At 43.2% G+C, this 14,996-nt stretch overlaps 1 protein-coding gene and 1 long non-coding RNA gene across 2 annotated transcripts; one reads left to right on the top strand and one right to left on the bottom strand.

Moving 5' to 3' along the window:
* The first annotated feature begins 6,975 nt into the window (after nucleotides 1–6,975).
* On the top strand, nucleotides 6,976–14,283 carry LOC117425254 (C-type lectin domain family 4 member E-like). The gene is made up of 6 exons (XM_034042076.3): nucleotides 6,976–7,200; nucleotides 10,322–10,432; nucleotides 11,095–11,289; nucleotides 11,763–11,914; nucleotides 13,295–13,419; nucleotides 13,585–14,283. Exons 1-6 carry the CDS (start codon nucleotides 7,086–7,088, stop codon nucleotides 13,748–13,750), a joined length of 864 nt encoding a protein of 287 aa, XP_033897967.2. The 5' UTR covers nucleotides 6,976–7,085; the 3' UTR covers nucleotides 13,751–14,283.
* Nucleotides 7,875–10,325, bottom strand: LOC131698937 (uncharacterized). The gene is made up of 2 exons (XR_009307944.1): nucleotides 9,994–10,325; nucleotides 7,875–8,028 (listed from the first exon to the last, which is right to left on the bottom strand). It is a non-coding gene; the product is annotated as an uncharacterized LOC131698937 (long non-coding RNA).
* Nucleotides 14,284–14,996: the final 713 nt, after the last annotated feature.

The following is a 14,996-nucleotide window of genomic DNA, read 5'->3' as shown; positions in this document are numbered from 1 at the left end:
AGTTGCTTGAGTGGTCAGTGGGTTCCCGCCAAATTCTTGGGATAGCGAACTTCGTGGCTCTCTTTTCCCCTCTGTACCATCCTACAAAAATACATTTATTTCACCCATGACTAATGTGTAAGAGATTCTCGCAACATTTTTCATATATGATATATTTTTTCAATAACATTGAAAATTGTAAAACATTTTAAAATTAAAAACTTTTACAATTTTAAAAATTTTAACAAATTTTATAACATAAAATTCCGAGCAACAATTGTCCATCTTACCTTCCAGAGTTTTTTTTGCAGTGCTCGCAGGTGAAATGAGGTGCCCAGGGTTTGTCTTGATCCCCGACAGGCATGCCGAAATATGCCTTGTAGGCCTCACACATCTTAGCAGATGCTTCCACGGAGTACTTTTTCGCTCTTGTCTTGATAAATTGGCCACAGACATAGCAAAATGCGTCTGCCGGATGCTTGCAGCCTCTTGACGCCATCTCAGAAAAATGCAGATATGTTTCCACTTAGGCAGCTGGAACTAAACTGAACTGGTGGGCTTAAGGCCCCTGTATTTATACTACTATTTATATTACTGGAAAGTTCTAGAACGTTCTAGAAGTTACTCCAAGTTTACTCAGCACTGAATCTATCTGGAATGTTCTGGAAAATAGGTATATTTCAAAATATCACTGTCCTGGTCACAAAAGCAAAGTTTGTGGGGAATAATAGCCATTTTCTCTACTTTTGAGGCATAAGCAATTAGGAAATAACACTTACTACCCAGGAACCAAAAAAAAAAAAGTTACACGGTGTAGTCATTATAAAAGTTCACCCTGGTAAATGTACCGTCATTTTGCAGTTTCCTGTGCTTTAGCAGGCTTGTGCTGGTTAGCCATTGTTTTTACAACACTTTACAATACATATCTGTGCTTCATCTGCTCGTCTTTGCTTTATTATTATTATTAGTATTATTATTATTATTTATTTATTTCTTAACAGATGCCCTTATCCAGGACGACTTACGGTTGTAAACAAAAATACATTTCAAGAATCACAGTACAATTATTAATACAATTAAGAGCAAGATAAAATACAATGACTTCAGTTCTAGCAAGTACAAGTATATGCCAAAATACGATTCAATAACGGAGCAGATAACAGTGTCAGTGATAGTTACATCAGGATATAATTAAATACAAAATACTAGAGATTAAATAACACTTGTGACAGATTACAGTACTCTAAAGTACAGGATTAAATGCAGTAAAATAGGAAGCAGATAAGAGCAAGTAAAGCGCATTAAGGAAGAGTGACATAGTGTCCAGAGGGAAAAGAGGAGTTCTACAGGTGCTGTCTGAAGAGGTGAGTCAGGGACTGGGCAATCCTGACATCTGTAGGAAGGTCATTCCACCACTGCGGGGTCAGGGTGGAGAAGGAGCGGGCTCTGGAGGCAGGGGAGAGCAGAGGAGGTACAGCCAGTCTTCTAGTGCAGGAGGAGCAGAGAGGTCGAGTAGGGGTGTAGGGAGAGATGAGGGTCTGGATGTAGCTGGGTGAAGTCTGGTCAAGGCATTTGTAGGTGAGTACAAGAGTCTTGAACTGGATGCGAGCGGTGATCGGGAGCCAGTGGATTGAGCGGAGCAGTGGAGTTGTGTGGGAGAAGCGAGGCAGAGAGAACACCAGGCGAGCAGCGGAATTCTGGATGAGCTGGAGCGGACGGGTGGCGGACGCAGGGAGGCCAGCCAGGAGGGAGTTGCAGTGGTCTAGGCGGGAGAATACCAGGGCCTGGACCAGGAGCTGTGTGGCGTAGTTGGTGAGGAAGGGTCGGATTCTTCGGATGTTGCTCAGGAAGAATCGGCAAGTGCGTGCCAGAGTGGAGATGTGCTGGGAATAAGAGAGGCAGGAGTCCAGGGTAACTCAGAGGTTCTTAGCTGAGAAGGAGGGAGAGAGTGTGATTGATTCCAGAGGAATGGAGATAGAGAGATCAGAGGAGGGGGAGGATGAAGAGGGAAAGAAAAGGAGGCCAGATTTAGAGAGGTTGAGTTTGAGGTGATGCAAGTGCATCCAGGAGGTGATAGCAGACAGACAGAGATACGGGAGGAGATGGTGGAGTCATCAGCATAGAAATGGTATAAGAAACCATAGGATGCGATGAGGGGGCCCAGGGAGCGGGTGTAGAGAGAGAACAGGACAGGACCCAAGACTGACCCTTGTGGGACTCCTGTTGAGAGAGGTCGAGGTGTGGAGGTTGCTCCATGTCAGGTTAACTGGTAAGTGTGGTTGGAGAGGTAGGAGGAGAACCAGGCCAGAGCAGTGCCAGAGATTCCCAGGTCAGCGAGAGAGGATAGTAGAATAGAGTGATCGACAGTGTCAAAGGCAGCAGAGAGGTCGAGGAGAATTAGGACAGAGGAGAGAGAGGCAGCTCGGGCAGAATTTAGTGAGTAAGTGACAGACAGGAGGGTGGTTTCAGTGGAGTGAGCAAAGCGGAAGCCAGATTGGAGAGGGTCGAGCAGAGAGTGATTAGACAGGAAAGCAGAGAGCTGGTGGTGTACAGCCTGCTTGAGGGTTTTGGAGAGGAAGGGTAGGAGGGAGACAGGACGGTAGCTCTGGAGGAAGGTGGGGTCAAGGGTAGGTTTACCATGATTTTGCTGTGCTTTAAACATGCTTTTTATTTTGCTGTGCTTTTACCCTGGTATACCAAAAACCTTTACAAGGGAGACAATGATCATTTTTATAGACCTTCAATATTGTGGCTCACTCCATTCTGACTGCAGCTCCCATCATCCCTCACTGGTACTGCTGGTGCAGAGCATGATGGGAGCTGTAGGCACTGTATTGAATATTAAGCCTTCTGTCTTTCCCCATATTTAAGGTTGTTACCTCACAATCCTGTATTGATAAAATGTGCATTATAGGTTTTCTTGTAAAATGTTATCAGTGTAAAAAACACCAAAGATGTCAACAAATGAGAAGGAGAGCTCCTGTTCCTCTTTCCTTTGATTCCATTTGTGTTTTTCTTCCCTGAGCTGAAGCAGAGCTCCCTGTATATACAGCGTTCCTATCATACCCCCCTGCTGCTGCAGGGAGCAGCAGGTGGATGGCTGGCTGTCTGTTTAGTTCACAGAAGCAAGAAAGCTTGCATTGTTACTGATAAAGCAGAGTGCACAAGGCCATACAAAACAAAAAAGAGCTTACCATAGACTTGGTTCTTGAATACTTCTGAATTTCAAGGTATACCAATTTGTAATCAGGATATAAGCTACACAGGATCACTAATTATCATGCAATGGAGCTCACACTTCAATACACCACACACCCAGGACAAGGATAAGAACACATTTTTATATTTTATCCAGAAAACCCCTGCCCTCCACATTTGTTTTCAGTCACACTTAACACTATACACTAACATATGTTCAGCTTATACAGTAACGCACCTCTAAAATATGCTACTGCTTACTTTACCGTCTGGGAACCACCAGTATCCGAGTCACAGTGCTTCCTGTTCCCACAATTTAGAAATTATTCTCAAACGCGAGAACAGAACATGACCAAATCGTACCCTCCCCCCCCCCTCCAGGAGACGCAACTTGGAAGAACCCTGGTGGACCTCAGCCCTTACCTACCCTACAGTCGCTCTACAGTAATACAATAAAAACAGACCCGCTATACTAAAAGCATACTCAAATATTCAGTTAAAATCTGTATAAATATCAATACAGGGTGTTGTAAGATGACAGAGCAGTAGAGATATTTAACAGCTTGGAATATAACACAACACAAGGATCCCAGTTGTAAAGATAGTCCACAACACAGTTCGGTCCCTCCAATAGAAGGCATGGAAGCATATCACTGGTCAGTGTCCAGTGTTTTAGACAGCCCCTTCAATGTAGTGCTGCTAACAAAACAGATATAGGGAAGATAAAAGAAAAAAGACACAGTCAGTCTTCCTTTAACAGTAACACGAGGCCACCTACTTCAGTCGCAGCAATTGCTGTCTTATGTACATAAGTCTTTCAACTAGCATGTTACTTGTGCTCATAAATGTATAATACACTATAAAGAAAATATATAAACTGCATCCTATGCCCCTCACAAAATAGTATACTTTAGAACTATGTAACAACAGCCAGTCACCATTGAAATTATTATATTGCACTACTTTATACAATACTTAAGCATAAAATCCCCCCAGGGCATTCCTCGCTAACCCCTCCCACACACAATCTTTGCTGGACTCTAAGAAATCAGAATTATGAACCACTACTTGTAAAACACATTGCTGCATTTACACTCTTATCGTACTTCTCTGTTATGAACCTTTGTGCAAATCACCTGGACATTGTGTGCCAAACACATATACTTAAAATGCACACAAACAAGATTTAACTAGACTATAAGGAGTTGTAAGCCCCTTTATGCCAAACATACAATTAACAAATGAACTCTTTGGCCCAGCCAAATGTGTACGTGTGCTCTCTTGTCCCGCTGAGAACTCCACTCAGCACTGCAAACCAATATTGCAATCCATTATCCACAACCTGTTATCTGTTATCCGCTATTCGCTATCTGTTTTCTGCTATCAACTATCCGTTATCCGTTATCCCTGTCCTTTCTTCCTCTATCTTGTTGTCCACTGCTGCTTCCTAAAAATACTTAAAATACTGTGCCCAACTGACCACGTTAGTCCAATCCCTGGTCATGTTCAATCTAATCCCTTTATTTTACAATGGGTTTCAGCTGAAAGGAATAATACAGTCCAGCAAGGTGTGCCAGTTACTAATACCCTTGTGTAACAACAAAACAAACAATCTAGTTTAATTAATCAAACCTTGCCATAATAATAATGATCACAAAAAATATAAATAAAGAAAATAAAACCCACACAAAAAAGGGAAAGTGCTACTCTCATAAGTATAATTCATAAAAACAATATATTTATTCTTGCAGTATATAAACAGAACCCATTTTCCTAAATAACTTGATCACCTTGTGACACACACACAAAAGGCCAAACGCTGGAAGAATGTGATAAATATTCAGCCAGATTGTAGTGTCAAATTGAGTAAGATTATGAGATGTTCAGCAGTTTGAGTAAACTATTGCTTTGTATATTATTTGAGTTAACAATTACTATTATTTGTCATTCTAATTTTATTCTATTTGCATTTTTATTGAACTCTGTAGACCCATCTGCACTGTATTTGGTAGTGATTCTGGCAAGGAGTATTCAAGTTTGTATATTTGAGTTAATTAATAAACATATTATGAATTTGTTTTTATTCTGCTTGTATTTAACTCTGTTAATATAACTAGAGTTATAAAGCAAGAGAACTCCACTCAACACTGCACAGCTGTATAGAGGTCTATAGGAAGGAGAACTCCACTCAACACTGCAGAGCTGTATAGAGGTCTATAGGAAAGAGAACGCCACTCAACACTGCAGAGCTGTATAGAGGTCTACAGGAATGAGAACTCCACTCAACACTGCAGAGCTGTATAGAGGTCTATAGGAAAGAGAACGCCACTCAACACTGCAGAGCTGTATAGAGGTCTGTAGGAAAGAGAACGTCACTCAGCACTGCAAACCAATATTGCAATTTAGGAAAAATATATCCATTCTATTTTTACACTGAAACCATTATCTTTCTGTAAAATTACTTAGTGCTGGAATTGGTACAGTTTCATTCAATAGTTCTATTTCATTGATTCCTTTTGAACTCTAGGTATTGTGAAAGAATCGCACCTCTCACGTTTGTTGCCCCTTTAAAAGCACTGACCCAACACACGCAAATGGATTTTTGAAAGCGCGGTTGCACAATTTTTAATAAACACAAAACAAAAATAAACAAACAAACAAACACCTAGCTCTCTTTGAGCACTAACTAAAACAAAACAGGAACCTAAACTAAACAGGACAGCTAAGCTGTTTACCTGCATCAAAAACACACACAACAGCACACACAAAAAGTACTCACTCTGCCTTTTTCTTTTAAATTACGGCTGTACCCACACACCACAGTCTGGTTTCTGCCCTCTTCAGCAGCCGCCCTGAGCAGACTGACTGCTCTCCTTAAATACCCTGCACCTGGCTCCAATTTTCAATAGTAGCAGGTGCAGGTAATGATTAACAATAAAACAATTAAACAAAACAAACCAAAATGTGCATTACGCACATGTTTTTTTGCAGGGAGGTTTTAACCCCCTCCCTACTGTCTCACACATCCCCCCCCCCCATATCTTTTCAAGACACTGGCCATACAACGGCCACCTCCCTCCACCCTTAAAAGACCACCCACCCTCAAGTCCACAAATGTCAATTTTCGCCTTCTTCCACGGACGGGCTTGAGGGTGGGTTGGTCCCTCCGGCGTTTCCAGGGAGGGACCCAGGACCGACGAGGAGGGACCCAGACGGCTTGTCCAGGGCGACCATAGCGCGGACTGTGACCGGGAGCCAGGACTGACAGGCAGAGACGTGCACCTATGGACTTGCACAGTGACCTATGGAATCCCAGGTGGAGTGTAGCACTAGGCAAGGGGAGCGGAGCAATAAGCAGGGGGAACGCTAGTGACCTCTCCCCCTTGCGTAGCGACATCTGGGATTCCAGGGGGAGTGGAGTAAGGGACCAGGCAAGCAACTGTGCCTGGCAGTGCTGCGACCTGGGAGCAAGGTCCAGCGCAGGGAGGTCTGGGCATTCCGGCCAGGTGTCCACGATGACGGGACCGGGAACCTCCCTCGGCAACGCCGGACTCACTTGCATGGTTGGTTGTTCTGGAAGCGGCACCTCCACCCCCTCTGGCTCTCGGGACGGCAGCTCCACCCCCTCTGGCTCTCGGGACGGCAGCTCCACCCCCTCTGGCTCTCGGGATGGCAGCTCCACCCCCCCTCTGGCTCTCGGGACGGCAGCTCCACCCCCTCTGGCTCTCGGGACGGGTGGTGGAGTTCGTTGGCACTGTTTTGGGATCTTGCTCAATCCTGTTGTATTTTAGTGGCTGTGTACAGGTCCAGACGGTCAGTGCCTTTGTGTTGTTGTCTCAGCTCAAAGCCCACACATCTCTCACATACTGCGTTTGAATCCTCGGACAGGAGCTGCTTTCTCTCCAATCATGGTGCTGGATAAGGGGGAAAACTACACCAACCTGCAGGATTTCACTGAGGAGGCCAAGGCCAGGGGGCAGCAGGAGTCTGCAATGGGGAGCTCTGAAGCACTCAGCGAGCCAGGTGAGGGGAGAGATACTGTGTGTGTGTATACCTGTCTTTCTGTGTGTGTGTCTGTCTGACTGTGTGTCTATCTTTTTGACTTTAACATGTGTCTGGCAGTCTATCTGTCTCTTTATTTGTATTTATATGTCTATCAATATATCTATCAATCTATCGAGACAGCTATATAGTGTCTGTCTATCTGCTATTCAGTATATCTGTTTACATTACTTGTGTCTATCTATCTATCTAAATGTGAAATGTAGAGACTGTCAGTGTACATTTTAAATAAATCTACAGTGTCTATCTACATGAATATATCCATTTGTCTATGTGTCAATTAATCTGTCTATGTAGAAACTTACATAAGTTTTGCCTTTCAGTTCTGATTGTTTTTGAAGTGCTTTCATCAGTGTACTGCTTTGGAAAGCCTCTCGATAATTCAATACAATTCAGTTCTGCACAGACACTCCACACAGCAGCTTGCTAACATGTCAGCCTATCCAATCTCGTGATTTTAATTCCTAAATAGATGTTCAAACTACTTCCATTTTCCTAACATTCAGTTACTTCCCTGTTTAATTCCCTGGCTTGTGTGTCCTGTGCTTCTAAGAGGTAAGAGAATGGATTTTAAAGATGGTTAGCACTCTGTGATATGATGGGGAGTGTAAATAACAAATACAGCCCAGGCAGTATTAAATGTGAAAAAAACAAAGAAGGTTTATTTAAAAGTAAAAGGAAGCTGTGAGGGGATTACATACATACAAAAAGTGGAGCGCTGGTTTGTTCTTTAGCTGACGGTGCTGAAAACAGGCAGGAGAAGGAGGCAGCATTCGTAGCTTCATTACTCTGCAAGCAGGTCAGGTTGTACAGAGTAAAACAAGAACAAAAACAAAGTCAGCACTTACAAACAATAATTCCCCTCCCTCTCCCTTCTCCCCTCTCCTTCTCCCTCCTCCTCCTCCCCCCCCTCCCTCCTCCATCACAGACTCCTCCTGTGCTTCAAGGACTAACCCTGAGCATAACAGTTTGTCCTCTTTTGTATGCCAAGCCCCGCCCCTGTAGCCAGTGGAACACCAATCCCTTCAAAGGACATGACATGACACATGAGGTTGATGCGCTACCATCTGCTGTCAGGAGGCTGAATTGCAAACCGAGACCCCTTTGACTCATCACACACTCATTTAAAGGGAGGCAGTGATAAATGTTAATAAAGCTGATTAGATGTAAGAGAATGTGTTTTAAAGAAGCTGTGGTTAGCACTCCCGTCACGTGTGTCCTGTATGATTCTCTGTTGCAGTTCCTGCTCAGATCGTTGTTTATCTGGCGCATTGACTATTGCAGCAAAAACCTGCCTCTGAATAACCTCCTCAAGGCTGATCATTCTGAGGTGGGGAAGCATATTAGTGTTGCGCTGTGTGCTGAAACCCACAGGTGAAGCATTGCATGCTAAGGCATGTGCAACCTTGATATGCTTCCCCTCATTAGGAAAAATGAAATCTGCCTTAATGAGTCTTTTCAGAAGCTGGCATAGTTTGTAAGCCTGGTGAATAATGAACCAAGCAGAAACAGCAACACAGAACAAGAGTGTGCTATAGGATATTAATGTACATTTCCAAGTGTTCGGTGGCTACCTCGAACCATGTTGGAAAGATCATTTCATTCACACGCGCTCTTTGCTGTGTCGGGGCTGTTGTGTTTTAACCGTTTTGAATGCTTTGTCATTGACACTGAGTGTGAGATCTACAGTCTCAGTGACATTATAAGTGAAATTGAGATCTACACTCAGTGACATTATAAGTGTAGCTGCTGCTCATACATTCTAATGGGGACGTCACTAAGCTGATGTATTGTACAATATGTCCACAGTTGTGTCCCCATGTGTTGTTGTATTTCTGCCAGTGCTGTGTCTCACTCACAGAACAAACACTGCTCAACAGATTAGGAAATAGGGGGACATCCAGTTAGTCACTGAACTGAATGAATAAACAAATACTAACTTTCAGTAAGAACCCAGATTAGAGCACTGAATCATCATCTCACATTTCACAACATTCCTGTAGAGATTCAGTGTGGTAAGGTATGGTGCTGTGTTGTGAAATAACAAGTTCATTAAAATAACTAGATTCAAAACTGGACTTCCTTTCTTTCTTTCTCTCTTTGATGTAGTTTCTGTTAAATGTTTCCTTTGAATTATGATTGAACCTTTCTAAGTTCTGAATGAATATTACTTCTGCTCAGGATCTTTCAGCCAACCAGACTGCATGTTTTGCCTTCACTAGACTAGACTGCACTGGAATTACATTGTAACTGTAGTTTGAGATCACTAGATTAGACTGTACTGGAATTACACTGGTTGTATCAGATGAAAGAGAAAACAGTAAAATGAGCTACAGTATACCCTTATAAAAGTGTAATAAAGCACAGTGACAGCATGGTAAAGCATTGACAAGCACTGTAAAGAATAACCATGTGTGGTAATGCATATTTAAAAAAAAAACACATGGTACACTAACATTCCCCCAGTAAAAGCACAGCAATGTGTAATAAAGCACAGTGAAAGCATGGTAAAGCATTTTATAGACCAATGCACAGCATAACTATGGGAAAATCATGGTAAAACTGCAAAAATACCAGGGTACATTGTTATAAGGGTACTGTTTCATTATTCTCATGTAACTTTCTATAATAATCTAGTCCAGGGTACAGTGAAGATTTTCCCCCAGTCAGCAGGGTAGCCACTCTCTCCTCAGATTGTATCCTACAGCACCCTGGCAGTGGTGTAGCGGTAAGTAAAGAAGTGGGTAAACTAACCTTGGTGGTGCTCCAGGCCGGGCAGTGGCATGCTCAGCACTAATGGGGCACAGACACCTTTAGTAGATTACACGCGTGCCAGTCTTGGTGGTCATGCAGAATTGTGGGTATAAGATTAATCAGAAGAGATCTGCCCTTCATTAAATGCACGAGTCTCTTTATAATATAATAACCTGGAACATGCTTGGTATAGCCAGGATGTGCTTATCACAGGTGAGCAGGAGTGAGTAAACGCTTTACTCCTGAAATGAGCTGTTCTATTATAGATGTATGGATATAGTGCTTGTGTTGCTCTGATACTGAAGTGTCTGGCTTCCTGTCGTTGCAGTTCTGCCCTATCTGAAGTCTTCCCGGGCAGGCTGTTCCAGATACACTATCCTGCTGCTCACAATCCTGGGCTGCCTGTCGCTGGCCATCAACATCGCACTGGGAGTGATCTGTAAGCACGCATGTTTAAAATCAATTCTCTTACCCCTTATTATCTTTACTAACAGTATCACTGAGAGTGTCATGGTTTAGTGTCTTAGCTAAGGCTTCATTTGTAAACAGAAAGGTATCAGATCTTATCATTAAGGAAGTGGGACCGTATTTTTTTGGGTTGTAAAAAAAAAAAAAAACTTTTCTTACTCATAAATGTCGCATCCTAAAATATATTGTTACAAAACACTTTGGTCATGCAATTCCTGGAACAGGAAAGCATTTTTTATTATTTTTTTTTTTATTGTACATGTTATGCATATAGTGTTCTTTTTTGTACAGTTTGTCATTTGGAAACTGTATAATTCTCCTGCGTCACAGACTAACCCCTAGTCTTACCTGTCCTGCTGAGTGTGTTCTGAAGGATTTTTTCTTGACTAGTCAATAAGCCTGGCAAACAAAAGATCCCAGTGGAAACATCTCTCTCCATCTCCCCTCCCCCTCTCTCTCCCTTTTCCTCTCCCAACCTCCCCTCCCCCCTCCTCCACCTCCTCCCACTCCTCTCCCCCCTCCCCCCCCCTCCCCCCTCCTCCACCTCCTCCAACTCCTCTCCCCCCTCCCCTCCCCTCCCCTCCCCTCTCCCCTCCCCTCCCCTCCCCTCTCCCCCTCCCCCTCCCCCTCCAGTGTACAGGAACGCTGGTCAGAGCTGTAAGTCTGTGCGGCTGGGTAATGCCAACACTGAGCTGAGAAAATTCTCGGATTGCACCAGCGAAAAGAGTCAGCCGCAGCAGAATTACTCCGACCTCCTGGGGCACTACAGCAAACTGTGCACACTCTACACATCTTTGAACTCACAGTGTCCGGGGTTAGAGGAAGCAGGTAAGAAATGGGGAGAGAAGGGGACAGAAAGGGGGAAGACGAGAGAAGATGGGAGAGGGGAAGATACAGATTTTGTTTTTATTTTTTGTTTACGACTCATTAAATAAAAATAGGTCATTTAAAAGGAACTTTAAATACCACCCCCTCTCTGTCTGTCTGCGTGTTTGTCTGTTCTATGCTTTTATTTTGCATTATTGTTTGAACTCTGTCCTGTTTGAATGATGTGTTGATTCAGGACCACCTTGAATTGAGATGTATATCTCAAGGGTTCTACCCTGGTTAAATAAAGTATATTTGAAACTTGAATTTGAGTCTCAAACTGGATCAAACTGGATCACTTATTAGGCTGATGGGTCAAAAGTTTACTAAAAGATATAAATGATCAGTGACATACATTTGTTTTAATAAATCTAACATTAATAATGACGTCTCTCTCTCTCTCTCTCTCTCTCTCTCTCTCTCTCTCTGTGCAGGTAAGGTGTGCCTCCCCTGCCCTGAGAAGTGGATCCAGCACCAGAAGACATGCTTCTTTTTCTCATCGGACCGTCTGGACTGGGAGGAGAGCAGGGAGAACTGCACAGCGCTGGGGGGTCAGCTGGCTGTGCTGCACACACAGGAGGAGCATGTGAGACACACAGCCGCAGAGTCACAACCTGTAGTGTTTACAGTAGAACCTCACAGTTACCAACTGACCGCTCAGCCCAACACCACACTTTCAGCATGCAATCACTCGTACTAGACAGGCACTGCTATAAGCGGCATGCTGGCCATGAGGCAAAATTACTGTATCAACAGATGAATCCAGACAGAGGTGAGGCAGATTGCAAAGCAATTTTAGTTTTAAACAAGCAAAGGAGGCTGAATGAACGAGCAAGCTGCGCAAATTCATTTTGTTTAAAATAAAATAAAAGCAAGCACTAGGTTAACCCAGTTTTTCCTGTGTTTTAGCTAGTTACAATTTCAATGGTAACTTAAATGTAGCCTCTTTTCTATTAATAAGACAGTTTTAAAGACTCCAGAACCGTAACAATACGAGTATTGTATTGTTGTGCTGTATCCTTGTATTATTCACTAGATTGAGGGTGTAGATAGCAGGTGGACACATTTATTAAACTCATTTTCTGATTTACGAAGGACCTCCATTCCCAAGGTGTCCGTAACTCTGAGGTTCTACTTTAAATAAATTCAAACGGGTACCGACATCCTAGGACACTTTCACTTATTTTAAAAGCTCACTCAACACTAAAACCCCATCAGAAGTGAGAAGTCTCTTACATACAGCAGGGGTCGCTATTGCAGCATCCCCATCTTCAGAGACTACGAAGACAGTTGTTTGAATCTGACTATATAACGTATCAAACACAGACCCTTTGGAAAGGCTCTATTGCAGTAACAGGACCAATCAGAAATCAGCCAATCACAGTGCAGTATTTGCCAGAATTCCTGCACCTCTTACCCTGTATACAGATGTCATCCCATGCACAGAACACCACACCTAATTCCAATGTTCAGAAATGAAAGCGAAACAAAAACACACGCATACTCGGTACCTTTTGTAAAATGGATCGTCTTATTAACTTCACTCTTTCTTTACATTTTCATAAACTTGACACTAGTTTCTCCAAATAAAATATTACCGAAAACGCTACAAACTATCAAAACCATACTTTTCTTCGACTGAGTTTTTGATTTAATTAATGGTCTCACCCACGATGCAGCACCTGTAAGCCTACAGGCATTACTCAAGGCAGTTGATTCTGGACTGAACCATGTCACTACCGTAGGGGGGTATATTTGTTTTCTTTTTAAAGCTATTCCTGACTGCTATCTTCCTTCGTGTGATTTATAGTAAGTTAATACGCTTCGGTCATCTTAGAATATACAATTCTGATGTTTTGTCTTTCTTTCTTTGTATGTGTGTGTCCCTGTGTATCCCGTGTGTCTCTGCGTGTGCGTGTGTCCCTGCCTGCCCCTGTACGTCCCTGCGTGTGCGTGTCTGCCTCAGGATTTCCTGGAGAAGGCAGCGAAAGAGATCACAGGGACCTGGGACTTTCACTACTGGATTGGACTGAGTGACAAGGAAGAGGAGGGAGACTGGAGATGGGTCGATGGAACTGCAATCAACAAAACGTGAGGGGGAGAGGGGGAGGGAAAGAGTGGTAGGGAGGAGAGAAAGAGAGAAAAGAAGTGCTTGGTGGGGTGAATTTCAACTTTTTGGCTGACAATGTATTTCTCTCCCTCTTTCTCCATGTCTCTCTCCCTGTCCCCCCCGTCTCCCTGTTCCCTCTGTCTCAGGTATTGGAACACTGACCTGAACGAGCCCAATAACCATGCTGAGGGCTCTCTGGAGGGGGAGGACTGTGCGGTGCTCAACTCCAACTCGCGCTCTTGGTTCGACGTGCCGTGTGGATACCGGTACAAGTGGATCTGCCAATCCCGCGCTGTCACCATCCACCTGTGACCTACAGCACCGACACAAACTAACTGACAGGGACCCTGCAAACCATCTGCACTGTCCTCGAGTTCAGCATCTCACCTGGAGAGAGAACCAGGGCATCTTTAAAATCCACTTTCTTACCTCTCAGTAGCACCAGCAATATGAGCACTGCTCCCTCTTTCAAGGAGCACTAACCAAAGTATTTCTTAGCTGTTACTGGCTCTATTCCCAAAGACCCATGAGGTTTTTTTTTTAAGAATGTATTTTTAAAATCTTTTATTATGTAAAACAAAAATCATATTTTTAATTTGTTTTTATTTCTGAAATTGTTCTGGGCTACTGATGGTTTTGTTATCAACAGCAAATAACCGTTTCCTAACCTTGATTTTATTCACCACAGTTTTCATTGTCTTTTCTCGTGCATCATGCCTGCATGGCGATCCTGTTTTGGTGTATTTTCTGTCTCTTTGTAAAAGCTGTTCTCTCTGTGTGTTGGGTGTAAAATGGTTATCCTGTCTTGTTGTCCTGCTGAAAGTTGAATAAAACATTCAACTGAAGTCTGAACTGTTTTATTGCTAACTTGTTTGTTTTATTGTATTTGCCTCTGATATCTCCATATGTCTGGAAAACTGCTTCTCCAATTCTTATGAAACTTGATACAGTTGAAGCTGTCATATCTGATCCTGTAAGATCCCATACCCTCTATTAACTGATGGACCTCTGGCTTGTGACCAGCTGAACGGTACAGATGGAAACTGATCGATGCACGTTTCATTGTGGGTCTAAAACAGTACATTCAGCTCTTAGCAGGACACAATGGATTCAAATGGAGATAAAGAAAAGATGGTGTGTTTGGAATTCATTTTCACTTTTACATCACTGTCACGTCACATGAAACAAACCCACTTTATATATAACTGCTGTGCAAAAGTCTTAGACATGTTGCATGTGTAACAATCCTGGTTCCCACAGGCAGGCGCATCTCACAGGATGAGGCAAACCACACACAGGCGGAGGACGGGCGCGAACCCGGGACATCTCACACTAAAGCATAGCGCCGATACCGTTGTACAAAAGAGCCGGCTCCCTTGCAAGGAGCGTATATCGGGCTTATGTCTCTGTGTGTGATTACGTCACCTACCAGCCCTATTGCTGCCCTACCCCATGCACATTACACATGTTTCTACTTAACAATTAACAATTTACTCAAAGCCTCCACTAAAGAAAAAACATTGAGTGAAATAGCTTGCATCTCTCGATTTTCAAGGTG

This window comes from Acipenser ruthenus, chromosome 20 (genome assembly GCF_902713425.1).
Source record: "Acipenser ruthenus chromosome 20, fAciRut3.2 maternal haplotype, whole genome shotgun sequence".
NCBI lineage: Eukaryota > Metazoa > Chordata > Actinopteri > Acipenseriformes > Acipenseridae > Acipenser > Acipenser ruthenus.
This window is presented reverse-complemented; position numbering and strand designations above follow the sequence as displayed.

Bases quoted from the DNA above. Each gene is read 5' to 3' on its own strand.
- LOC117425254 (XM_034042076.3), top strand. From the start codon at position 7,086: ATGGTGCTGGATAAGGGGGAAAACTACACCAACCTGCAGGATTTCACT. The intron at 10,433-11,094 runs GTAAGCACGCAT...CTCCCCCTCCAG, and splicing joins CATCGCACTGGGAGTGATCT to TGTACAGGAACGCTGGTCAG. The intron at 13,420-13,584 runs GTGAGGGGGAGA...CCTCTGTCTCAG, and splicing joins GGAACTGCAATCAACAAAAC to GTATTGGAACACTGACCTGA.